A 26,797-nucleotide genomic window follows, 5' to 3' on the forward strand; every position below is an offset into this window, starting at 1 on the left:
AACAGGAACGTTGATGGGCTGTTTGCAGGCCTCCTGGGAAATGTAGTTCACGAAAAAGTACCGTTACAAAGCGTCGTTTTTTAGGTTTGATACCCTGAACGACTGACAGTGAAGTTTGGGGAAATTCACAGCTCACGTCCTTTGTGTGAGCGAAAGCGTCCATATTTCACAAGTCGATTTTTTTTGTCGTTGTTTTTCCTTCTCGAACTTTCTGGTCGGTGCCGGCTGCCCCTCGCCGGTTTACCCATAACGCCGTGCGCCACTTCCTTTCTTCTCGGGTGTGTGTTGCTCCAAAATGTCGATGCTCGAGGGTCCGTTAAACGTGCTCGGCCAGAGGACAACTGGCGAGTCTGTCCGCACTCAAAATGGTGAGTTAAGGTGCCGTTCAACTCAGTGTTTCCGTCACACCTCACGTTTTATCCGAGTGTGACTGACAGAATGACAGAATAAACCGCTAGAAATGCTTCAACTGTTAGCACGTGTGGATTATGCTAGCTAGCCCTCCTGCCTCCTCCGTGGTAGACTCTGCACGCCCCGGTCAAAGCCGGCAGTTTTGAAAGATGAAACTGAGTGTCCTCTTTAGTCAGAAGTCGGCTGCTATTTCTGGTTTGATACCTCAGACAAATATAATCCCATTTTAGTACCGTCCCGTCACTTTCCTTTGCACGGACGGCTATGCTAATGGGATAGAAAGAACCCTGTCATGATCTGAAGGTGTGGCTGCTGCACTGTGCGCCCCGCTTAATAAAATGACAGGACATTGCCATGACAATGGTGTATGGTTGCATTATTGGATCATAAAATTCAATACTAAAATAAAATACTCAAATGGATGTTCCCTTGTCCTCCTCTTTGCAGTCATGGCCGCAGCATCCATCGCCAACATTGTTAAGAGCTCCCTGGGGCCCGTTGGGCTTGACAAGATGTTGGTGGACGACATCGGGGTTAGTATCGCGCTCACTTTACATTCACTGCTTATAGTGTCACCCATCCTTTAGTTCATTGTCCTGGCAACACATACTGAGGGCTGAAGAGCTCATCAGTCAGTGCCTGTTGGTTGTATTGTACAGGATGTGACCATCACCAATGACGGAGCAACCATCCTGAAGCTGCTGGAAGTGGAGCACCCAGCCGCCAAGGTGCTGTGTGAACTGGCTGACCTGCAGGACAAGGAGGTCGGGGACGGGACCACGTCTGTGGTGAGTAGCATCAACAGCTGCTCCAGTCTGGTGGCAGACAACAGGGGGACCAATGCTCTGCTGGTTTGCTCATCTCCTGTAGGAGCAAGAAACTGTTTGACTTTACTGGTCCTCAGTGTACTTTTAAATTGTTGGAAAAATTGTACAAGCACAACATAGTGGTTCATGGTGTCCTGTTTTAGTACCATGCATTTGCCTTTGCTACAGATGTGTGGCTATGCTAACAGGATAGAGAGATTGTCCTTCAGTATCTGAAGGGGTTGAGCAGCCTCCTATCTGCTGCCCCTAATGGAATGATGGCACACTGTAATAACTCATAAGTTTATTCTTTATTCCATTTGTTGCAAAGTAAGTAAAGCATCAACAACAGGCCAGTTTTCTTTTTTCTTTTTTTTTTTTAAATTGTTATATTGCATTTTCTAGGTGATTATTGCTGCAGAGTTGCTCAAGAGTGCAGATGAGTTGGTGAAGCAGAAGATTCACCCCACATCAGTCATCAGTGGATACCGTCTGGCCTGCAAGTAAGACACTGTCAACGGATGATCTCTTTACTCTCATTGTGCATGTTATTACAGAATTGGCAATGGAACTGTTTTTTAACAATAGTAAATGATTATCTCAGGGTCCTTTACCTTCATTTAAGTGTGGTTTGCAAACGTAATTTGTCATTTTCATATTCCAGGGAGGCAGTGCGCTACATTAATGAGAATCTCACCATCGGGACAGACGACCTGGGCAGGGAGTGTCTGATCAATGCAGCCAAGACCTCCATGTCCTCTAAAATCATTGGAGTGTATCCTTCCTGCTGCTGTCGGCAGTGTAGGCAGTGTTTTGCCTGGATCCAGCCCTCTTTTTTTTCCACAAAATTGTTTAGAAGTTGTTGACTGTATGTCCAATTTCAAATTTTGCAAGGCTCTTTGTGCTGATTTAGTCTCATCTCACAAGTTATGTTTGGTGTATAGGACTCACAATTTGGGTTGGATATGATTTACATGAAAAAAGCAGCTCCTCACTAATATATGCTGATTTGTCAGGAAAAAGCAGCAGAGAGCAAAATGAAGAAAAAAAACATACTTGAGGATTCAACTATGAAAATAACTCCTGTGGCTCACCTGGTAGAGTGTGTACCACATATCAGTGGCTGTGTCCTCACCACAGTAGCCCTTTGTTGCATGTCACTCCATCTCTCTGCCCTGCCCCTCCTGTCTGTCTCTCTTACTATCAAATAAAGCAGAAATGCAAAAACTTACTTAAAAACTAACAATTCTTTATCAGCATCTTTTATTTTTCCCCTAGCAAGCTTTAATTACATTTTATCATATGCACCACTTTACCCAAATAGAAAATGTTCACCCTCCTTGACCCCTGAGCCCTCAGTGATGCAGATTTCTTTGCCAACATGGTGGTGGACGCTGCCATGGCTGTGAAGTTTGTGGACAGTAAGGGTGTCGCCAAATATCCCATCAACTCCGTCAATGTGCTGAAAGCCCACGGCCGCAGCCAGAAAGAAAGTTTCCTGGTCAACGGATACGCACTGAACTGCACTGTCGGCTCGCAAGGTGAGTTGCTTACATGCTTAATAATTGCATCCAAGTAAAATAACACTGACGTAACTCCCATTTAAATTTGCTGCTATGTCTCCTCGTGGCCTATGCAGTGATACGCGTGGGAAACAGCACACTGACTTTGAAAGGAATGCAGTTGCAGCGCTCCATCTATTAGCTGTGGCAACTCTTTTCTGGCCAGACAAAAGAATACTAACTTGAAATAAAAGTGTAAAAGAACATTTGTATTTCAGTGTTTTGGGAATATTCAGTGTAAATTAATCACTGTGTGTTTCTCTTTTTTTTTTTTGCATGTTATTTTCTGTTGCTCCAAAGGCATGGTGAAGCGCGTGGTGAATGCCAAGGTCGCCTGCCTGGACTTCAGCCTGCAGAAGACAAAGATGAAGATGGGAGTTCAAGTCATAATCAGCGACCCAGAGAAGCTTGACCAGATTAGACAGAGGTGTGTGTGTGTGTGTGTACTGGCATGTCTCATTTTCTCTTTCACACTCCTGTAAGCATCTTCCCATTTAAATTTGCTGTGTGGCTAACTCCGTAGTGTGCACAGTGATACGCGTGGGAGAAATCATCATCAGCCCTAAGTGAAGGCAGCAGCTTCTCTCTGAGCTGTTGTACCGCTATGTGGGCTGGACAACTGCACATTAAGAGCATAAGACACGTGTGTGCCTCACAAATAATGGAATCACTCTTTGATTTCAGCATTTAGCAGACATCACCCAAGAGTAGCAGGCTTTTTAAAATATGCATGCATTTATATTTATTTTAGTTTGAGTTGCACTGTAATTGTGGACTGTGTCATGCCCTGTGTTCTTAGCAGTGTTCATTTAGACATCCAGTTTTAACATTCAGTCTTTTGATTAAAATTAATTGTAGTTGTAGTGACATTTTAGTCATTTGAATTTTGTTAGTTGTAGTCTTCTTTTTGTGAATGAAAACAAAACTTAAGCTGAATCGTTTTTCACATTTTTTTGAGTAAATTCCTCAGTAAATTATTTGTTAATCAACTTAACACATAGACTGATATCAAAAGCAACGTTTGCTCTATCTATATCTGTTCTCTTCCAAACTGAGGTCAGGAGCTGTGTTTTCATCCATCTATTTCTGGCATTTTCTTTTATTTCATTTTTATCTGACAAAAATTTCACTTATATTTTTCATCAGTTTTTGTCAGCAAAGTTTCATTTTTGTTTAGTTTTCACCTCATTTTCATCTTGGAAAAGTGTTGTTGAACACTTTTAGCAAAAGTAACACTGATTTTTAGTGTTGTTTTAAGCCAATATGTATTTTCATATTATGCAGGTGTTTAACATCATTGAACCAGCAGACTGTTTAGAATATCAAAATCTACACTAAAACAGTTTCTGAATCTTGCTGTTTCAGGGAGTCTGATATCACCAAGGAGAGGATCCAGAAGATTCTGGCATCAGGCGCCAACGTCATCCTGACCACCGGTGGAATCGACGACATGTGTCTGAAGTACTTTGTGGACGTGGGAGCCATGGCTGTCAGAAGGGTTCTGAAGAGGGACCTCAAACGCATCGCCAAGGCAACAGGAGGTAAAGATGAAAGCATTTTGTCATTTGTGTCAACTGGCTTTTTAGAGTAACCTTCTTATAAGATCTGCATGTTTAGTTTTACCGATCTTGTTGGTGTGTGGACTAGGATTTATGGCTGTAGTTTGACATTTGTCTTTGTCCATCTTCAGCCACTGTTTGCTCTTCCCTGACCAATCTGGAGGGAGAGGAGACGTTTGAGGCCACCATGCTGGGTCAGGCTGAGGAGGTCGTGCAGGAACGCGTCTGCGATGATGAGCTTATCCTTATCAAGAAGTAATAATAACTGCACACATACAAAGCGATGTCATACGGTTTATTTCAAATCAAAGATCTTGCTTTTGTAGTAATAGAACAATTCTGAATTGAATGTTTACATTCAATTCATAATGATAACAACTGAGCTCAGATGTTTTGGAAATATCTGGCATGTTAGATATTCAAAATACTCTTCAAGCCATGCCATCTATGGACCATGTCCTGTAGGATACATTGCAATGCATATGTATCATACATTGTTAACTCTTCCTGGTTGCATCTTCCTCCCCTCACTCTGCTCCTCCAGTACCAAAGCACGCACATCAGCCTCCATTATCTTGCGCGGAGCCAACGACTTCATGTGTGACGAGATGGAGCGCTCGCTGCATGACGCCCTGTGTGTGGTGAAGAGGGTGCTGGAGTCCAAGTCTGTAGTACCAGGAGGAGGCGCAGTGGAGGCAGCTCTGTCCATCTACCTGGAGAACTATGCCACCAGCATGGTGAGGCAACTGGTTTTATGCTCTGAGGAACAAATCAAACAGGACGGACTGTTAGGTCGCATGGGTTTTGGGGGGCAAGCATGCTGGTAGAAAATGTTTGTAACTTTCCCCGATTTCTTCAAATTTGTCTTGAGTTGGGTGCTTGCTTTTGACCGCTGGACTTCTATTGCATTGTAACCAAGTGCTCAGCTTCCCCTCAGGGCTCATTAATTGTTAAAAATTGATTCAGTGTTATTTGCACCGGACCGGTAATGTGGAGCGGATACATTACTCATCGGCCTTGTTTTTTCAGGGTTCCCGGGAGCAGCTGGCCATTGCTGAGTTTGCTCGCTCGCTCCTCGTCATCCCCAAGACGCTGGCTGTAAATGCAGCGCAGGACTCCACTGATCTGGTGGCCAAGCTCCGCGCCTTCCACAACGAGGCCCAGGTTAACCCTGAGCGCAAGAATCTCAAATGGTGAGTCTGTTTTCTTAGAGCTGTAGTCATCGAGATATTGATGTATCGGTGTACAAGTTGATGAGTTATGAAGAGATTTGCATGAAACTTGTGGGAAATTTGGTCATGTGGCAAGGAATAACTGTTTTCACACTGATGAGCTAAAGGAGGACATGGTGGGGTGTGTGTGTGTGATTAACTGGGTGAATATCCAACATGTGGAACTGGTTTATCTTGATTAGTTACATAGTGTTGGCAGAGATATGCGCTTCACTGAGTGCTTTCTCTGCAGTTGTTTTCAGATATGGAGGATGTGATTTTTGTTCGGGTCTCCATTTAACAGACCTGTTTTCTAATATCAAGAGAATTTTGATTGTTGACTTGTTGGCCAGAGCATCTCTGTAGCACCACAGTGCTTCAGTTATAAGGGCATTTTGTCACACATTGTACCTTATCAAAATATTGCAGCTCCATGATTTGGATATTGCATTTAGCCATATTGTAATTTTGATATTTCATTGAATTGCTCAGTCATACTCTGCAATGGTTGCCTCAAGGCCAAGTCGAGTGCTCACTTATTCTTGCTGTCAGCTATCTTTACTTTCGCTGTCCAAAATTTTAACCATGTAAGGCATTTTTTCGGAAAAATTGCACAGGTGAAATGTGACCGTAAGACTCATTGTGCAGCTATTTATTTTCCTTTGTTCAGTGTTGATTTTACTTCAGGGTAGCCACTGAAGTTTTATTAGGGTTGTGTGTGTGTATATGCTTGGTTTCTGTCTGTAGATGTAAAACCTAACTGCTGGCTGCTTTTGTCCTCCTGCAGGATTGGTCTGGACCTGGTGAACGGGAAGCCCAGAGACAACCGTCAGGCTGGCGTGTATGAGCCCACCATGGTCAAGACCAAGAGCCTCAAGTTCGCCACCGAGGCTGCTATCACCATTCTCCGCATTGACGACCTCATCAAGCTGTTCCCCGACCAGAAGGAGGGCAAACCCTCGTACAGCGATGCTGTGCAGTCAGGATCTCTCCAGGATTAAAGCTCACTAGGTTTAACGTCTGTATTTATACATTAAGCGCTCTTCATGGCTCGTCGTTTTAGTGTAGGACATGCACTTCACCTGTTTACTGTTTTCCTACTCCCCCCGCCCATGGGACATCCCGCTACCACCAGAACTGTAACTGATTATTTTTGTTTTTGGACACTTAATAAACCTCCAATGGTTGTAGTTGGCCGTTGATTTGTTACTTCAGTTTGACTGACTGTGTTTATTTATGCAAGCTTTGGGGAGTGAGATTCCAAGAAGCGCCAGACTCAAGTTGGTTATAATTCTTTATTGATATGTTTAAGAGCTTCAGATTTAAGTAAACAACCTTAACAGGTCAAATCATTTTCACAAACATACACCTATCTCAAGGAAGCACTGGGGTAGAGCAGGCCAGTACACTTAGCCTCATGGCACTTTTCAAGGTTATATTCTGCACTGTTGATCCTAAAGGAAGATCCATGGGTTGGATTCCACTTAAGGGAAGATCATGGAATGTGAAAGTATTGAGACAGCAACAAATCTTTACAGAAAGCAGAATCTAGTGAGTGGCTGGTGCAATTTATCAGGAACTACCAGTACACTAGTTTGAGTTCATTCACTAAAGGGAGGGTCTAGATCTAGATTTTCTTAAGCCAAGAACTATCCTATTAGCCAGTATTAAAGCCCTGACTTAGATATCTCAAGTGTTCACTTCTACCACCTGCACTACTAAGTGTTAAATATTTGATTTTCCCTTCTTCCCCCTCAAGCTATATGATAAGACAACTGAGGCCATCAGTAAAGTCTAGTTCTTCCCTCGTCTGTTTAGGTACCCTTCGTAAAAATCCCTCATCCATAAATGTTAAGTCACTTGCTACACAGCAAGGACTTGAGATAAGTAGATTAAGATTCAGTTTCACAGTGAACATTGCAGATTTGACTGGAGAGCCAGTCCTCTTGTTGGATAACATCCAGCAATTACAACATGTACAACACTTCTATCTCAAGTGCAGTGACAGGGAGAGCCATGGTAAACCACTGTTACCATTGTAAGCCATATTCTGCTGTTTTGTAAACAATTAGTATCGGTGTCCTTTTATCCACTGAATGCAATCCATATAGTAGTGTTTAGTTGACAACCTCACACCGTCTCCACACACATGGCGATGCCCATCCCTCCTCCGATGCACAGGGAAGCCACACCCTTATGACCTCCAGTCCTCTGGAGCCCGTGCAGCAGGGTCACCAGCACCCTGCAGCCAGACATACCAATGGGATGGCCCAGAGAGATGGCACCGCCACTAACATTCACCTAAGTAGAGGACACAAAAAATGATGCTGCCCTTTAAGTAAAACGTTTTACAATGAAGTTCACATTTGGCAGCTGCTTGTTATTGCTTGCTTTTGAGAGACCTGCTGAAAATGGAAAATGACACTTTTGACACATGAATTTTCAGCTATGGGTTAAGCATCTCTCAAGATCATTTATATATTTAACCAATCTTTGACTGGACAAGTTAAATGACTAGTGCTGCTATATTAAGCCAACCCCTTTCCCGTTTCTTTTGCTGCTACTTTATGTACAGCTCAATTGAACAATCACATAAATAAGACTTTCCTTAAACCCTCAAATGACACACTGTATGATCGCATTACTCATAGAGGGACAACAGGACTTACCTTTTCTATGTTCAGGCCAAGTTCTCTAACTACAGCAAGAGACTGGGCAGCAAAAGCTTCATTAATCTCAAATAAGTCAACCTGCTCCAGCTGCCAGCCTGCTTTCTCAACCTGTTGAAAGGGGAAAAAGTCAGGAAGAATAAACTATTAATGCATAACAGCAGTATGTATGTAAGTGTTGCTGCATGTTTAGTCATTGTACAATGAGATCTCACCGCTTTCTGGATGGCAGGTATTGGTCCGGTCCCCATGACTGATGGGTCAAGGCCAGCTTGAGCCCAAGAAACAATTCTAGCCATGGGTTTTATGCCACGCCTCTTCGCCTCTGACTGGCTCATGAGGATGGTTGCTGCTGCTCCATCATTTATACCTTAGATAACAAGATGAATGCAGCTTTAAAGATGCTGTGTAGCAATGTTAAGAAGGAACTGGCACTAAAAATAGAGTGCAGAGTGGTCTGTTGGCAGACAGCGTTCCATTAGAGAAAAAAACTAACATTATCTGTGAGCATCTACCCCTGTACCTGAGGCATTTCCAGCAGTGACTGTGCCACTGCTGTCCTTAACAAAGCAGGTTCTGAGTTTGGACATGCCGTCCAAGTTGCTGCCATGGCGAGGAAACTCATCCACCTTCACTTCGACTGGACCTGGGGAGAGCAGAAAAACCCCACTGCATTTCAGAATTTGCACACACAGGACACAGATCTCAGTTGAAATGTAGAGATAGGCCAGTATTTAAATCCCGGAAGAACAACTTGCCTTTTCTGGACGGCACCATGACCGGGACGATCTCCTGATCGAAATGCCCTGCTTTCTGGGCAGCCTCTGTTTTGTTCTGGGACTGGACGGCGAACTGGTCCTGCTCCTCTCGACTGATACCCCACTGCTTGGCCACATTCTCCGCTGATGACAGACAAAAAGCTTTATCAGTACAAGACATATCACGGAGACATCACTGCAATAAAAAAAAAGTACAGCACCGTCAGATATGTGACAGGTGTTGGCCTATGTCTTTAGCTCAGACCTGTGATGCCCATGTGGTAGCCATGGAAGGCATCTGTCAGGCCATCGGCCACCATGGAGTCCTGCAGGGAGGCGTCGCCCATCTTCACCCCTGCCCTCATGTGCAGAGTGTGAGGAGCCTGAGGAGGAGCAAAAAGAAAACAAACCTTAGAGCGCAGACAGTGTTGTCAAAAGGTATTTCATTCTTCGCTGTTTATTCTTTGTATCCTGAAGAGATCAGTTTGTGTCCACTGCTGCCTTCAAAATCTCCTCATAGGCTTGTGCCTCCACTTTACAGCACTATAAACAGTAACTGTCATGCATCCTATTGTTTTGTGCAATCAAGGCATTCATTTGTGCATTCAATATCATAAATGATGGGAAAAATGGACCCTGCAATAACAGTAGATTTTTCATATCAGATACTTGATTTATGTTCAATTTACTGGCCAATTGTTGTATATAAATTTTAACAGTGTGTTCCTTGACAATAGGTGCTTTAATAAGATATTTACATGCAAGAGATTTTTAATAAACAATGATTAGTGATGTGGATATGATGGCCCAATAGGCAGTGGCAAATAATAGCCAGAGCAATCTAATAAGTTAAGAAAATTGAATCCCTTTAATGTAACAGCCTTGAAAACCATGAAAAGGCAACAACAGTCTCATGAAGACATTGGTATAACATCAATACATCTCCCAGCCCAATATCCAACCTGTAGTCACCACTTTGCTGGGGCGTCCAGGCTCATACTTATGAATTCTGATATTTCTGACAGCACCTGAAGGCAACATATTCCTATATTCTCCTCCCTGCTACAGCATGTGTTATGTTCTCAATCTCATGTGACGTCATGATAACTGACCCACCACCCCCGTGTCCCGTTACTGACCCTGCTCATGCTCTCCATGCCTCCTGCCACCACCACAGTGGACTCTCCGGTCTGAATGGACTGAGCTGCCAGACACACCGCCTTCAGCCCGGAGCCACACACCATCTGGCAGCTCCAGGCTGGGACGGAGTAGGGGATCCCCGCCCCGACACTGGCCTGGCGTGCTGGGTTCTGCCCATGACCTGAGGGAGAAGTGAAGGAAGGGGTTGAAACAGAACGTGTAAAAGAGAGTTGAAGCTCTGTGGTGGCTGAGTGAGCGAGATAAATGTTGCAAAAGAGATGTCAAATACAGATGTCTGGTGTTACCCAACACACTTGTTAAAATGACATAAATGCTGGACAGCTGCCACCGCATGGGCACACTTTTATCTTGGTGATTTCCTAAGCTTTACCTGCGGTCAAGACGTGTCCCATGATAACCTCAGAGACCTCCTCTGGCCTGAGCCCGGCCCGCTTCAGGATGTCCTTGATCACCACTGAGCACAGGTCATGCAGAGGCACCGTGGACAGAACGCCGTTGAGGGATCCTTTTCGAGAACAGACGGTATGAGCATGGAACAAGGGATGTGGTAAAGAGTCAGCCCACCTGAACGCGGCTTATCCAATGTTTTATTTGTGAAAGAGACACAAAATGTCTTTGGCTGACTAAAGTGGACGCAGAGCGGTCTATAGGAAATGGTGATTGCTTTTCTGAAAAGGGCATTGCTTTTTGTTTTATTTGTGGATGCTTACCTCATCCCGATCATCAACTCTAGGTCACAGAGTGCACATCTTTACCTAATCAAAGTCACTGCAAATAAGACTGCAGTGACACAAACCTGAATGTCACTGTGGGAACAACTGGCAAAAACTAATTTAACAGACTGTAAACAGGTAATAAAAATGGAAGGTAAAAATGAAAGCTATGGTGAAGATTGCTCTACCTTTTAAACAAAATTCACTTTTTTTTTTTTTTGGTAATCTAGTTCCTGGATTGCTCCTGACACACTTTGCATGTTGGCAGCCAATGGTAGAAAGATCCTGCTCCGTGGCACTATGACCAGTCAGCCAATCACAGCCTCGAAAACAATCTGGACAGGTGAGGGAACCAATCACGGCTCCGCAAGGCTCTGCGCAACTAATTTAATAACAGCGACCACCTCACCTGATTAAACCGGTACAATTTAGCGACAAAAACACATTGTTGTTGTTGTTGTTGTGTGCGCCAAAATGAAGAACATTAAACGAACAATGGAATTTCATTCAGCAGTCCTGGACGGGTTGCTATAACAACAGAGCAACGGCAAGGCAGCAACGACCGAGATGCAAAATGTTTTGCGCTTAAAGATGCAGGATAATACGGATTGTTAAATAAAATTAAATTACCAATTGGAGTCCTTGCAGCGGAGACGATGACAACCGGGTCGGTGTTCATTTTGATGGGTGGGTTTGTTGGGATGTTTGGGACAGCTGCTCCTGTGACTGTGTGCTCTCCCTGCGGTGTGTGTCCTGCTACTGCCTGTCAGTTGGCTCTGCAATGACAGGGATATGCAACTGCAACTGGTGGCCACAGGCGCTCTGCTGCCACCACGTGTCCTGGAGGATTAATGCAGTTAAAGTGCCATCAGTCGGTCATTGAACTGAATAAACCAAGGGAAACCCATTGTGAAAGGATTAACTTTCTTTTTTAATGATAAAACGTCCTACAGTATGAGTTAAAGTAAAACCATTTGATGAAATAACCATTCATAAACATTTCCTTACCACATAGTAATTTCTATGGGGTGAATTGTGGAATTAAACTGCTCCTTGTTTTAATGATCCCCTGAAACACCTTCAAGGACACCCAGGTCACCTCCAGACCCAAATCTGGAAACCAGTGCCAACACATTTCATCTTGTTGAGGTTTTCACAACCTTAGAGCTCAGCTGAGCTAAAGTGCAAAGAAAATCATGTAATTGTCTTTGCTATTTTCTGTGTGGGCCATTCAAGCAACAGGGTTTCCCGCTATAATATTAAAAGTCTTTATTGGTATTTGGTCAGTACATGAAAAGGACTGAAGTCAGAATAATACGAACATGGTACATCGCATATAAACTACATACATTTCAAACAATCTTTTGAACAGAACTTTTTGTTGATGAAAAATTAAGAGTTGCTTTAAAAAACAAGAGAAAAAAGAAAAAGAAAAAAAAAAAAACAGGCCGACAGCTATAAAAAAAAAAAAAAAAAAAAAAAAAAAAAAAAAAGACCATGAATGTTGCAAAGCTACTGTGATTCAGTGAACTGTGATTTACTGACTTTCTGACAGTGGGTTACAACACCAGATGCCTGATGACTTCAGTGTCAAGAGCTCAAACGAGAACAGCATCGACGTGTCCAAATAAACAGCAGAAAGAAAATGACTAGTTTTAATCATACATCCACTCAATACAAATCTACCAACATTAACCCATTCACATAATATCCCTGTTTAGCAACACAAACATGGCAGAGGCATCACAACAGGCAAGAGGGGGAGGGTGAAAACGAAATATCTTGGACAGCAGTGCCATGTTACAGACTATGCATTCTGTTGCCTTGCTTGCGCATCGTATAAAAAGAAAAAGCCAGTACATGTCTTATAAAGTACATTACAAAACCGCACTGTCGCTCGTGCTGGAGTCCAGGCCGTTGTGCGAATGCCGCGACCCTGCAGTCCTGGTGCCCTTGCTCACTGGGGCGGCCTTGTCCTCGTGCGGGTCGGTGTTGGAGTCTGTGTCATTTGAGTGCTGAGTCAAGGACGTCTCGCTGCCTGTCGGAGAGTCCACGCTCTCGTAGCCCGCACTCAGCTGGCTCCCGAACCCCCCAGGTCCTCCGGCATTCACAGCACCAGTCTGACTCCCCGACGCCTCCTCCGAGTGGTTGGAGAGTTTGGTCTCGGCCTCACCGGGGCTCGAGACCATGGGGGACATGGGAAAGTCTTCCTCGGTGCTGCTGACCTCACGGTACAAGCTGGGGGTCGTGGTCTCACTCCTCTGGGATGAGTTGCCGTTGCTTGGTCCGTTAGAGACCCTCCCGTAGTCTTTGCCCATGGGTTCGGAGGGTGTGGTGGCCTGCTCTGGTTGGGTGAAGGGCTCAGCGGATGAGGTGGAAGCAGTAGGAGAAGTCCTGCTGGGCCCCGCCCCGGCCAGAGCCCCCTGGGACTGGGAGAGCTGCTGGCGAGTCTCCTTCAGTTGCTGCTGCAGCACAAGAATGGTGCTCTGCATCCCTTCTACCTCCTCATCCAGCTGGATGATAAAGTCATTCAACTCTAGGGATGAAAGAGAAACAGATCAATATCAGAACTCAGGGAGATATTTTAGGGCTGCCTTACAACATGTTTTTTTTCCTGATGGTGATTTTCCATTTGAAGAACCCAATATAGATTCTTAAATCCCGAGATCAATCGTTTAATCTGTGGCTTTCTTTCAGTGGATGTGAAGACTTTTGCTCAGTGTTGACTGTGCAGCTCTCATCGGTTTGGGCACTTCACTGCCTGCAGGAACTCGGTTCACCAAATTACATGCTGTGACTGAATGAACCATTGTTGGAGCTCCTCCTCTGAGGTTGCTGCCATAAAGCCTAAAGGCAAATGGCATGGTGCATTTTAGATTTAAAAAGAAAAGTTGGGCAAAAGCACAGCTGTCAAATTGTTGCTGTTGCTGAAATATCCCACAAACAGAATCAATATGGAATCAAGATGGCATCACATCAGACTGGGACCTTGTGAATTACAATTAAATTCTGACTCCCTGTTGATACCCAGCCCTAGGACTTTTCATTGTGGGCCATCACTGAGGAAAGACGACACCGAGTAACAACGGTCGGGTCAGATCAAGCGGGTGCTCTCACCGTCCTGGCTGCTCTTGAGCTCCTCACTGTACTTCTTCTGCAGGGCCAGCTCCGCCTCCAGCTGGGCAATGCGTCCCTGGGACAGCTGCCTACCCAACTCCTGGTTTTCTTGAATCAGCATTCGACACTTGGCCATCAGTTTCTTCCCCGTTTGGCTGTAAGGGAGACAAGTCTCACATCACATAGTGAACCAGGAGACAAACACATCCACAGGCAAAGAAGGGATGCCATTTATCTGCTCCAATTGGCTGACCCACTTCCCAATTTGCCAAGTGTCAACAGAAGCTTTGTAACCTGGCTGTCTATGAATGAATCTCCAGTTATGAGTTAGTCCCACCAGGAATTTTCGTTGACTCCAATGCAAAAGAAAATTATCAGGAATCGCCCAACACAAATCTCCATCCTATGCACAATTCCTAAATTAATGTATCCGATCGATTAGAGGTCCAAAATGCAGACTGACAAGTGATGCTTTAACTGAAATTAAGGCTTAAGTGTTACTTTCACCCACATTTCTAAGTAATTCAACCACCCATTAATAAAATACAATTCAAATCACCATATTACATATTTAAGAAAAGTGAGCATTCTTAAAATGGCACTTTGCATAAAGTTTCAGGCCACAATTTCTCATATTCAAATGCACTAGCTAAAACACTGCATGTGAAGTGATTAAAGCAGGATAACAAAGACCAGATAGAAGCAGCAGTGTAACATTTAAATTACTAGCCACAAGAAACCTGGCAATTTAAATATAAAGCCTGAACAATGAGCATCCAAAAAGGGAATGTGCTCTGTGAAAGCTAGCACTCTGGTTTTGTGCAGCATTCATCTTCAACAGATCAGAACAAGTGTTTCAACAATGAAAAACAGATTGTCTTTTTTAAGGGGCTGCTATCTCAATCTTACAACAGGTCAATGAATACTGCCAGTCCAGCTCTTCAATTAATTTTACATTAGAAAGTGATTAGACTCAGTCAATAAATTTACAGACTAAGCTATGAAATAAGAGGCCTGTGTTATGATTTCAAACAATATCACACTGCACTATATTTTGTCTGTTAAAGCCTATGGCAGTCATTCTGGCCAGAGGACATAAAATATATTAGCAACAATAGCAAATTCATTAACCACGTGTACCCTGTAAAAAGCAGAGGCATTCATTAACTTTACATGGTTCTTTCAAACTACTTCAGAAGATTAAAACCCATGTCTGTCACTCTTACTTGTTAACGCAAACACTTTTGCAATTATGTATTGCAGATGACACATTTACTGAACCTCTTTTCCATAACCATTCTTCAATTACTCTAAGATGCTGGGAATAAAGTGCATCAGACTCCCAAAAGGCTGTTGAGTACACTGTCGGCTCAAATCTGATTATCTCACCTATGTGACAGAGATCTAAGTGTTTGTTGTTAAAAAGAGGAAATTCGATATTCCATGAGGGTTTTCACTGTTGACACACTAACCAAAGACAAAATCTTTGTCACACAGGTAAGACAGAAAAACCAAAATGAGCTACTAGTGTAAATGGCTGAGGAGGGGGTTGTGAGGTCAATCACAAAAATACATAGACATACAATTAATACATTGTCATGAGCTTATAACATTACTTATTTAAGACAATTGCATTCACAACTTGAAAACAGCACTCAGTGCACGTACGGCAGTGTGTTCCAATTCATATCTCAAGAATTAAGCCCCAAGCTTAACTCAACAAAGCCTTCTGTCAATTATATTTTACAACAGTGAGAGAGGGCACTCAGGCCAGTCACTGTTCTGGGTTCACACACTGCAGTAAGCGCACAAGGACTTCAGAGAAACAAGAGAAAAATAAAATGAAATGCCAATAAAAAGAAACAAGTCACAAAATAAAACATGTAAATACACTCTACCGTGCGTAGGCCCATGCTCAAAGACACAGGCGACTGGACCCTCATGCCTGAACCATTGTCTTTTGTGGACTGAGGGTGTGGCTCCGTCCACACAGTCTTATGTAATTCTAGCGGCTCTTCCCCCCAAAGTCTTACTTCTTATCCTAGAACCTTCCCCATGTTATTGCAATGTACTCTAGATTCTGTCCAAAAAGTCTTTACGTTTTTCAGGCAGACTAGCAGGTATGCATGTGGTGTAATCCACAGTTAGGTGTCTTTTATAAACAAGTATGGGGATAGTCTTTAAAATGTTCAATAGCTGATTTAGGGATCTAGGGATGCTCCCTGCTTGGGCAGTTTGCCCAAGACTGACCCAATCTGTCCACCATAACCCCCTATTTAATATCAACTGCCTGGTTTGGGCTGAGGGGGTGGGCAGGGCATATCCGTGTCGGAAGGGAGTGACCACCTCTTCAGGAACAGTCCCGACTCCTTCAGGCCCTTGGACGGTGAGGGGATACGAGGGGCTGAAAGCTGAAACACAAGTGTCACCTGACCATACTGTCTTTTCACTTTAGATTATACGATATGTAGCTGCCACAGTGCAACAGTACAAAAACATGGCAGTTTTGTTTTGCAGTGTTTGGCTCTCTGTAAAGTCTGAGTCTCGTGGTGAATACAGCATTTGTCAGCCTTCCCCCCCACCATTGTTCCTGCATGCCTGCAGTGAGAGTGGGGGTGGGGGGCGTGAGAAAGTCTTGACTTTTTTGGGGGGGAGGGGGTTATTTTGATTGTCTTTACCTATCAGGTGTAAATTTCCAGGCACTCAGTTCATTTTGGGCCTGCTCCAGTTTGTCTTTAGTCTGTTCCAGTTCAGCCTTCATTTTGAGGAAAAACAAGTTGATGGCTGGGTCCACCATGGATGATCGCAGTTGGGCCGCGCTGGGCTGCTGGACTTGCTTGAGGTACTGGATCTGGGTCTGCAGGAAAAAAAAACACACAGGTGTAACTGAACCGTACTGTGTAGTACATGCAAGTAGTACATGTAGTACATGAAAGTGCTGATGGTAATTACTACCACAGCACATGCATGAATTCAATTCACATCTAGCAGCTATATATCTGCAATTTACTCCCAATATATCCCTCTAAAACACAGAGGTTCCATATCACAAACTACATCTTTAGTCCTCACACAAGATTTCAATCCTACCTGGTAATCGCTAGTCTTCTTGCTTTTCTTTTGCCTACCGTCACTCTTGTGAGCTGCATGATCATATTTTGTTAATGTTTTAGTTTTGCAGCATTTAAGAATCGAAATATCTGGCTGGTCTCTTATCACTGTTAAAAATTACATTTTATTATCAAGGTTTATACCAGGAATAGTAACCCACATGAGGATGCAGGTTTGCTCTACACCGCCTATGGTACTGGTTGTGTATCTCTTGTTTGGGCATCCCATGATATTACAAACAAATCAACTTAATGCAAAATCAACCACCTGCATCTGAGGAACCCTGGATGAGTTCCAAACACAACAAAAACTCACCTTTTACAGTCACAGCCATGTCTCATTTTCACAGAACCGATTTGACTACATTTACATAAAAAGGCAATGGGTGCAGCTGATGATGTGCCACAAAATGCACTAGCCATTACTTCAGTGAAAATGGTCCCCCAGCCTCTACATTTGTTATTAATTAGCTACAAGTGTTTAACAACTCTGGCAATGAGTAGCTTATGACGTAAAATAAAAGGGACTCCAAGGCTCTAAGTTAATACCTTTTACAACTTTCACCTGACAGACAGAGTGTTTGGCTGACCTCAACTGCTCCATAAAGAGAGTGGCATCTGGTAGCATAAAGCCACTCTGTGATCCACTGAGCTGTCAATCTGATAAGACCAGAGGAAGCCTTGCTGCACAAGTTTTACCTTCAGTCTGCTTTTTACCACAGAGTAAATATGGGGATATAGAGCAAGCTCACAACTTGTACACTGTGATGATTTTAAGTGAAATCAATGGAGCAGCACAACAGAATAAATTATTCATAACACTCAACTGATTAATGATGCAAGAACGTAAGCAAGCATCAAGCATATCACTGTTAACATCTCCTAAAGTGGTGCTCCTAAATTTTATTAGTTTAAAAAGCACTCACTGTTGTTTCATTTGAGGTTTGTGCATAGGAATTTTAAAGTATCCAGCAGTACATTCTGAGGAAAATAACAACCAAGAAACCAAAGAGTTTCTTCTAAAATTCTTTTGAAAGTATAAGCTGGCAGATGAACAGATACGTACCGTGCACTCTTGCATTTCCTGCTCCTTGGTGGCGAGCCGCATGACCAAGATGTTCTCCCTGCGCGCAGACTCCTGCTGCTGCTGCTTCAGCTTCTCCTCCGACTCCTTCAGCCCTGTCACGTCATTCGCTAGGATGGATGAAAAGAAGTGCCCAGGCATCAGAAGAAAAATCCTTTCCAAAGCACTGAAACACTCTCCACTGCCTCCACCACATGGATTTCACATTATATTGGTAATGTTTAAGCAAGAACACAAAGCCAGTTTTACTTACAACTTAGATCTGCATATTTTGCCTCCAGGACCTGGACATACGCTTCATGCTGTTTCCACCTACGGGGAGAGGAACATCTGTATGCATTACTGGCTCAATCCTAATTTTCCCACCACATTCCCACCTTTCCAAATGTGGATCTGCTGACCTACCTGACACACAACTCCTCTCTTGTCAGGGTCTTCATGTCAGATTCACTGAGGCGAACCTGAAAGTAAAGCAAAGCCAACAAATGGTCATTTCATGGCGCCCATATTTAGACTTTCAATAACACAAGGCTAAAATAAATGAGGCCTTAAACGAGTAAACCCATAAACTCACCTTCTTGGGGAGAGGCTCCTCGTTGGTCATTCTGAAATCTAAAAAGGGAACAAGAAACAAAAGTGTCTCATTAATCCAGCTGGCTGTCACATGTGCTGAAACGACTGCAGCATTTTGTGGTTAACTGGGTGGAAGCGTGAGATGTTGCTACGCAGTAAACAACAAAATGCCTTGATAAGTACATAGATAGTTCAAGTAGTGGTTGCTACCTAAGAAATGATAGCAACCTCTATGCCGTGAGCAGATTTCAGGGACGAAAAATATGTGGAAATTCACGTTTGCAGTTACAAAAAGCTGCCGTGCCTCTTTGGTGTGGCTTGCGGCAGAGGCGGATGGCTAGACGTGAAAAAAAAAAAACAGCTCTCCTTGCTAGCTAACGTTAGCTAACCCTCGGCCTGTGCTAACATTTAGCAAGAGTTAGCCGGCTCAATTGAACATATTAAATCATATCGTTCATTTACGAGTTTACCCTAATTGTTCAGCAAAAGCAGCATGCGACTCTTAGCTGTTTCGGCTTCTTGTTATCACAAAATGGCGGTGAAGGAAAAGACTCCCTCCCTTGCGCTCCTTTTCCTGAAACTAGCGGGCTCCCGGTTGCAGATAAAGCTGCTATCACGACACTCACCCGACGCGTTTTCGCTTCAATTTTTGGATCCGCTCGGCTTCAGTAATCCTCAATCACGGGGAATTTGTGGATATTTCACTGAGTGCTGGGTTACTAAGCGTTGCTGCCTCGCTTCGGTGTAGTCGCCATCATCTTCATCAGCGAAGGAAGAAGATATGGCAGCAACAACCCCCAAAGCTTTGACCGCTCTGCGTCTGCACTAGACTTGCTGCAGAGCACGGCCAGAGAAAGGGGAAGGTGAAGAGCACTCACTCTGCTGCTCCTTTCGGATACCAAAAACATGTCACCGCAAACTAGGGCGGGGAAAACCGCATGTTTTGATCAAGCTTTAGTTAGTACACAGTCTCACACACAGCTGATTTATTAATATTATCTGGTCACTACAATTATAGTCATACATTAATAAATCAAACGCAGCCTTTTTGTCTACAATGAATGATAGTGTTGCTAGAAAAAAAGGAGATATCTGGCCTCGTGATGCATTTGAACCACTTTTCAAAACATGTGACAGCTCAGTCAAATTACTCATTATTTTTAAACAGGTTATGGTTGATTATCAACGCAAAATGTGTCTGCGATTGTGTTTGTGTTTGGTGCGCCAAGGAATGGCGCCCAATGGAGAATGGACAATGTTTTACTATGAGTGATTCCTCTTCTTTTAAAACACATCTTTGGCCATGCCTCTCTGAAAGGGCGGCGCATACGCTCACATGATTATTTACTTTTACTTTATAGTTTTAAAATGCTAAAATAGCCTTTATAAATTTTATTTACCCATTTCCTGGCTATTTTATATAATACTCTATTATGATAATATCATACACTATTATTATTAAGTTATTATGCCGCGTTATTATTGTCCTTAAAAACATACCAGCATGTGAGATAAAATAATTAAATAAGATTAAATAATTCAAAAAAATTAAATAATAACACTCAACAACAACAACTCTGCTGTACAGTGATCATCTACTTTTGCAGACACATCCCGAAAGGAAGCGTGGAAAATGTAATAAAAGGGGGATCAATACAGTGCATAATCTAATGTGTTTGAAGATATTCCAACATATCCATATATTTTTTGTATTGTAATTGTTACTAGTCATTATTGATACATAATATTATGTTGGTATGTAAGTTTCAGTGTTGAAAACTTTTCCAAATTACACATAAAGTGAGTCACACTCCCCCACACAGGTTTTTATAGTAGTGTGGTCTCGTCTCTGTCAAGTTGAAATAGGCTCGTCAAGGGCAGCGCTGTGTCTGAGCCTGGATACTGCCGTGTTTCTCTCCCCGTGACCAGCACCATGAATATGCTCCTCAGAGTCGGTCAAATCCGCAGGTAAAGTGGATCTCCACGCAGCAGCTGGTGTGATAAGTGAGCCTCCAGGTGTGTGGGAGCCGAGCAGAGCCGAGGAGCTGCTGGCTGCCGCGCCGCTGCCTCATGAACTTGGGACGGCTAGCTAGCTGTCATGTTGCCGCAGCGCAGCAGCTAGCCAGGTTAGCTTAGCTGCTGCTGCCTCCCAACACACATGCTCAGCTAAACACTTACCAAACAATATTTTATCTAAGTATGGCGCACTTCCTTCAGTATGAGCCAGCTACTCATTTGATAGAAGCGCTCACGACATCTGCCTCGATTTGTGCGACCAACTAACTGTTTCTGTCCCACTGTCACGCAGCCAATACAGTATTGAGATGAATCCTTCTCGAAACACAAACCATTGAAATTTGGCACAGGCCCGGTTATTCAATACTAAGTGGTGTGACTGATATATAAACCTTGCCTGCTGTAGCAAATATGTGGGCTATCAAGAAATTCACCTAATAGTGCTTAGCCTCACTTTTAACTTCATATTTTTATGACTTTTACTAGTTTAATGATTTAACATGATGATATGTTTTCAGTGTCCTGTACACATTTTGTACACCTCTGTGTTTCTTTGGGGGTCACATGTGGCTTTAGTTATTTTGACTGACATTGAGGGAACTATAGCATACCATTTATAATCTCCAAAAAAAACTTCCATCTGCTTCAGGGTCCTAACCTTTACCTAACCACACCTGTAGTGGTGTGAGAACCAGTCCAGTTCATTTGATTGTTTGTTTGGCAGGGAAAAACATGATTCCTGCAAGAACCTTGACATGTAGTGATTGAGGGAGGTTATGTTTTATTTAAAGGGCTAGTCAACAAGAAACAAAAAGTAACTAAACTACACTTTCCGGACACTGAAAGCTCTGTTATAGTATGCTTTGAATCTGTTTATTCCAAATCTGTCACATGTTCACTTTTCTTCAGTTGCTTAATGACTACTCAACACAGTGATTAACAATATATATATATTTTTTTTTTATTGATGGTACTTGTGTGCATGAATGTGTTTTTCATGTCTTCAGATGTGCTGCCAGCCTCAGCCAAACTATAAACCAGGTAGCAGCATCGAGGCAGAAGCACACGCTGCCTGACCTGACCTACGACTATGGCGCCCTGGAGCCCTACATCAACGCAGAGATCATGCAGCTGCACCACAGCAAGCATCATGCCACCTATGTTAATAACCTCAACGTGGCAGAGGAGAAGTACAAGGAGGCGCTGGCAAAGGGTACAGAAAACTCACATGAAAATTCAGATGCTCTGAAATTGTAATATCAGTGTTGTCTATTAAAATATTAGTCCAATTTTGATATTTTACATTGATAAAGTGCTTGATATGGCAATAATCTATAAGTAATGATGTTGTGTGTCTCAGACTTTCACTGTCACAATTAGAGATGCAGATTAGCCGCCACTTCACACATCATTTGAGGTGTTCTGCTGGTTGACCTGGGTGTGTTGGGCTTGTATTTCAGGAGATGTGACAACACAGGTTGCCCTCCAGCCTGCACTGAGGTTCAATGGAGGCGGCCACATCAACCACACCATCTTCTGGACAAACCTCTCCCCAAATGGTGGTGGAGAGCCGCAGGGTGAGGCCACAAAGACACCTGACATCTTTTACAGCACTTATGTTGCCTCGTAATCCCTTTGTTTTCTCTTAATATATTGGGTTAAAAAGGGGGATGTATAATGACATCTGACATATAATAGCATGTAGAAGAATGAATCAGTTTTACAAATTGCACTCTTGAGGAAAGGAGGTAGTCCTGCATGGTGCTGTAAAGCACATAACTTCTATTATGTGAAAGTTATACTTGTGTGCATGCAGAACAATCTCTTTTCTTTGTGTCATTTTGCTCCTAGGCTCCTGCACAAAACTCGTTCTTTTGCTTTTTGCTACAAAATGCACTCTTAGAAGTTTGGAAATAATGAGGAATAATGACCTTTCAGTTTGTGTCTGGCTGACTAGGCAGTTCTCCAAACACCCAAATAAATATAAACAAATATGCATGTGAAATTCTCTTATAGCAGTCCTCTTTATTTTCTCATGCCATTGTAAGTGAAGTGTTGCACTTGGGGAGCTGTCGGTGTCTCCCTTCTTGCAGGTGAGCTGATGGAGGCCATCAAGAAGGACTTTGGCTCCTTCGAGAAGATGAAGGAGAAGTTGTCTGCTGCCTCGGTGGCCGTGCAGGGCTCAGGCTGGTGCTGGCTGGGCTACGAAAAGGACAGCGGAAGGCTTCGCATCGCTGCCTGTGCGAACCAGGACCCCCTGCAGGGGACCACAGGTCAGTGGCTACTGCCTCTGAATTAGTGATGAGAAATGACCCACTTTCTTTGACATATTTCCTTCACTCATACTGTCACCAGGGAAATGCCACATATTAGTTGGTGGTATATTTATCTGTTTCCTCTGTCTGATCCTTAGGACTCATTCCACTTCTTGGTATCGATGTCTGGGAGCACGCCTACTACCTTCAGTACAAAAACGTACGGCCAGACTACGTTAAGGCCATCTGGAATGTCATCAACTGGGAGAATGTGAGCGAGCGCCTCCAGACGGCCAAAAAGTAGACTCTAATCCTCAAAACGTCCCCAGCTGTGAACCCCCTGCACCCTCAAAAGTCAGACCTGGGTCAAATAGTACTTAGTCCTGCATGAAGTGGTGAAATGTGCCGGATCAGTCAATGACAAGTCAAAATTTCAGATTGTCGGTCGCATTAAAAGCCAATTCTGAGATGCTTCTCCTTTGATTGCCGAAACTCTCTGATGCTTGTTATTTTGTCATAGGTGGCGAACATCACGTGCTACACCAGAAACAGAAATAAATCATGACAAAAGTATTTTCAGATACTCTCTGGCCCAGGTCTGCTCCCAACTCCCAGATTTTGTTCAAAGCGCACAAAAAGAGCCATCTTTCACAGCAAGGCTGGCTTCCGTTTCGTTTCACTAACACTCAAAGGATTGCTGCGATACATATACTAGGTGTCAAATAACCAGAATGCATTTTGAGTTTGGTGAGCTCTGTGTTAATCAGAATATATTGTACCAGGATCAGACAAAGTTATTGCAATTAATATTTTTGATGTATTATAATAAAATAATAGGATTTGAATTGTATCAGCTATGTGGTTGGTGTTTATTTTTCAATTCCTGCATGCTCTGATGGAGGTGAACATTAAGCTGTTTAACTGCGGACTGCAGATGATGTCAGGAATCACCTTTCACCGTGGAGTTACGATTTCCAAAGTTTGATTTTATTAACATTATTATTATTCTGTGTTCACACTGGATGTGAAATTTCTAGAATATCAGTGTTTTAGGACGCACGTTGCAGTCAGCCAGAGTGAACATTTTTGACCATATTTGGTTAAGTATGCAAGATAAAAATACATTTACAAACACGTCAGTTGATAGAAATGTTGAGGGCAATTCTGGGATCATGGTCATTGTATGAAATTGCCGCTATCATTTATTTTATTTATTCACTATTTTTAGATTTCATGGCCTCTTATCTACAACAAATAGAGTTTACCTTTGGCTTGGATCCAAGCAAAAGACAGAGAACGTTTTGGTGAAAACAGAGTGCTTGTTCAAAAACCATAACCCTTCTAATAAGTAAATCCCTGCCAACAAGATGTTTGAAATGTAGTGAAAGAGAATATTTAGTTAACAAATGGATGTAAGTGCATTTTCGCCAATAATGTAAACCAAAATGGCTATACCTCCAGAAATGTCCTGAGCTAAAAGCAGCATTAAAAAAAACCCAGGACGTCAGTTTTAAGTCAAAATAAATGTTCTCCACTGGTCAGACGTGAAAAATGAGGCTCATGTCGAGGCCATTGGTACGTTCAACCACAAGGTGGCAGTGTTTTCCTAGTTTTCCTCTGCCTTGATACTGATTGGTTCAGTGAGTTCTATGTCCTCTTTCTTTCCAAGAAAATTTGGAGTCAAGTGTATTTTCAATGATAAATGTCTTTAGTGATAAACTCCCACATAAACTCTTATTCCAAGCAATCACCCACTGATTCATAGCGCAATAATTTTCCAATAAGTGGAAGATTTATATATGGCCTTGGCCCATGCAACAAATCTATATAAAAGTTTGAGATGTCATGTATTGTATGAATTACCTTGCCAGTGGCTGTGTCTCTGTATCTGTTTATAGTAAGAAAGCAAGAAATACAGCGATTTGAATTGATTTATTTATGATGCATATCTTTTCATTTGTGTGTGTGTGTGTGTGTGTGTGTGTGTGTTTTGTCCTCCCTTCACCCTCACAGCCCATAGTGTTTCACATCCCAAAAGATACTCTACATTAGATGTGGTGATATTCAACTTGAACCTTGCACTATTATTTCTGGACAAACTTTACAGGACCTTGTCAGTATGACGTGTGTGTCTTTGAGTTAGTGCGTGTTGTATGTTCAAGAAAGGAAATTCCCCACAAAATTCAACCAAGGACGAGTTTACTGCATCTATCTAAATCGCTCCCAGCTGTTTTGACTCGTGTCGGCCAATTGACTCCTCTGTCAACGATTAGGACTGACCGCTCGCCCCGTAGGAACATCAAATTCCAGAGGTCTCTGTCCTTTCCTGGAGGTTGGTGTCGTGACGTGGAGGTGGACCGGTTTGTACTGGACATCGCGGACCGTGCACACCGCTCACAAGCGCACAGATATATATATTTTTTAACTTGACAATGGAACCAGCGGTTACTTTATATCTATTGCATTGCATGTCACTTGGGTTGCTGGTTTCCACAGGGGGTCCTGGGACATCCAGGGGTCCTTCAGGGGCTTCCAGTAAAAAATTATTATTAACTCAGTGGGAATTGTTCTAAAAACGTGCAAGTGATTATTTTAACATCATTTTTTGATCTCATCACTTTGAATCACATTTGTCAATGTTCAAGTATGACATTTAAAGAAATTTAATACTAATCACAAATCAAAATATGTTTTTTTATCAGGGTCCCGTGGGCCAAATCACTCTGAATGGGTTTCTGCGGCTTCATGAATGTCAGTCTGGGGGTGTGAAACTTGAAAAAGTTTAAAAACCCCTGTCCTAGGTTGTGAGCTTGAGCTTCATCTTGGTCACCTGTAGTATTTAACACTGAGGAACTGAATACACAAAAGCACAAATTATTGATCGTCTTGGCTGTCACGTTTACATAAATGTGGCACTGCTGTCTATAGTTAATCTCTTTTGCGGTTTCATCTTGAATTAATAATTGAAGGTTTCAAAATGCATTATTGCATCACTTTTGAATGGCTGAATACAGGCTTGAATTCAAGGAGACATTAATTATGATTGGTAAAGCTGACAACAGGCTGCTGGGGACTTGCATACCCAAAATGCCACTGATGTGGCTGGAACAAGCTGCTGTAGAAAAGGCTGTGGGAGAGCAGGCGCAGTAATAAAAACTGTCTTCACGCTGCACTTTAGGAATAAAAGTTACAGATTGGGTTTCTGTAAATTCTCTGAACACACTGCAAACACACAAACCTGGATAGTTTCAGTCAGGGGGCCTTGTCTACCAGCCTTTGAAAACAGAGGGCTTATACTTTATAAGATGATGGCACGTCTAAATGTGGCCTACTTTTCCTCTGTAAAATTTGGGGTGTGCCAAAAATGATTTCCTTCTTCCACAACTTGTTAAAAAGAGAAGAAACTCACTCAGGATAAAGTTTCTATAACCTCTGGAAGGAAAAAGGGGAAAATGTCTCAGTCACTGAGTTTCATCCCTCTCCAAACCTCTCTGTCTCGCTACACACACACACACACACACACACACACAACCCCCTGCTTTATCTCATTTTAATTCATGCATGTTTAATGCATGAGCTTTCATCAAGGTTATGATATAAAGCTTGCTATCCCGAGATCCACATCCAAAACTAGCAGAGAGCAATATATGTCCTGGATGATGTTTTAACATATGGTCTTGATACAGGATCATTATTAGAGACGACTTTCTCGCAGCAAAGGAGTCGCTCTGTTTTGTTTAGCTCTTTTCACACACACACACATACACACACTTTCATAGGAAATGAATACGG

General features: G+C 42.9%; 4 protein-coding genes and 1 non-coding gene across 6 annotated transcripts; 3 read left to right on the top strand and 2 right to left on the bottom strand.

Moving 5' to 3' along the window:
• The first annotated feature begins 107 nt into the window (after positions 1-107).
• tcp1 (t-complex 1) lies at positions 108-6,763 on the top strand. The gene is made up of 12 exons (XM_030047108.1): positions 108-368; positions 859-944; positions 1,071-1,199; positions 1,623-1,720; positions 1,882-1,992; positions 2,577-2,758; positions 3,080-3,206; positions 4,145-4,320; positions 4,470-4,593; positions 4,883-5,075; positions 5,368-5,531; positions 6,337-6,763. Exons 1-12 carry the CDS (start codon positions 296-298, stop codon positions 6,548-6,550), a joined length of 1,677 nt encoding a protein of 558 aa, XP_029902968.1. The 5' UTR covers positions 108-295; the 3' UTR covers positions 6,551-6,763.
• Positions 629-767, top strand: LOC115356711 (small nucleolar RNA SNORA29). Its single transcript, XR_003927991.1, has one exon. It is a non-coding gene; the product is annotated as a small nucleolar RNA SNORA29 (small nucleolar RNA).
• Positions 6,764-6,825: 62 nt separating the features above from the next.
• acat2 (acetyl-CoA acetyltransferase 2) lies at positions 6,826-11,610 on the bottom strand. The gene is made up of 9 exons (XM_030047109.1): positions 11,481-11,610; positions 10,508-10,642; positions 10,116-10,297; positions 9,242-9,359; positions 8,977-9,120; positions 8,742-8,864; positions 8,434-8,588; positions 8,219-8,329; positions 6,826-7,850 (listed from the first exon to the last, which is right to left on the bottom strand). The coding sequence occupies exons 1-9, from the start codon at positions 11,527-11,529 to the stop codon at positions 7,680-7,682; spliced, it is 1,188 nt and encodes a 395-aa protein (XP_029902969.1). The 5' UTR covers positions 11,530-11,610; the 3' UTR covers positions 6,826-7,679.
• A 494-nt stretch (positions 11,611-12,104) lies between these two features.
• wtap (WT1 associated protein) lies at positions 12,105-19,567 on the bottom strand. Its single transcript, XM_030047163.1, has 8 exons — positions 19,361-19,567; positions 18,736-18,773; positions 18,567-18,622; positions 18,415-18,473; positions 18,144-18,271; positions 16,646-16,824; positions 13,968-14,122; positions 12,105-13,386 (listed from the first exon to the last, which is right to left on the bottom strand). The coding sequence occupies exons 2-8, from the start codon at positions 18,763-18,765 to the stop codon at positions 12,728-12,730; spliced, it is 1,266 nt and encodes a 421-aa protein (XP_029903023.1). The 5' UTR covers positions 18,766-18,773; positions 19,361-19,567; the 3' UTR covers positions 12,105-12,727.
• Positions 19,568-20,569: 1,002 nt separating this feature from the next.
• On the top strand, positions 20,570-23,855 carry sod2 (superoxide dismutase 2, mitochondrial). Of its 2 annotated transcripts, none has more exons than XM_030047447.1 (5): positions 20,570-20,702; positions 21,758-21,963; positions 22,211-22,327; positions 22,844-23,023; positions 23,164-23,855. In XM_030047447.1, exons 1-5 carry the CDS (start codon positions 20,668-20,670, stop codon positions 23,307-23,309), a joined length of 684 nt encoding a protein of 227 aa, XP_029903307.1. In that variant the 5' UTR covers positions 20,570-20,667; the 3' UTR covers positions 23,310-23,855. The 2 variants fall into 2 exon arrangements, with proteins under 2 accessions (XP_029903307.1, XP_029903306.1); XM_030047446.1 differs by lacking the exon at positions 20,570-20,702 and adding an exon at positions 20,734-20,860.
• Positions 23,856-26,797: the final 2,942 nt, after the last annotated feature.

The sequence above is a fragment of the Myripristis murdjan genome, chromosome 24 (genome assembly GCF_902150065.1).
Source record: "Myripristis murdjan chromosome 24, fMyrMur1.1, whole genome shotgun sequence".
In the NCBI taxonomy this organism is placed as follows: domain Eukaryota; kingdom Metazoa; phylum Chordata; class Actinopteri; order Holocentriformes; family Holocentridae; genus Myripristis; species Myripristis murdjan.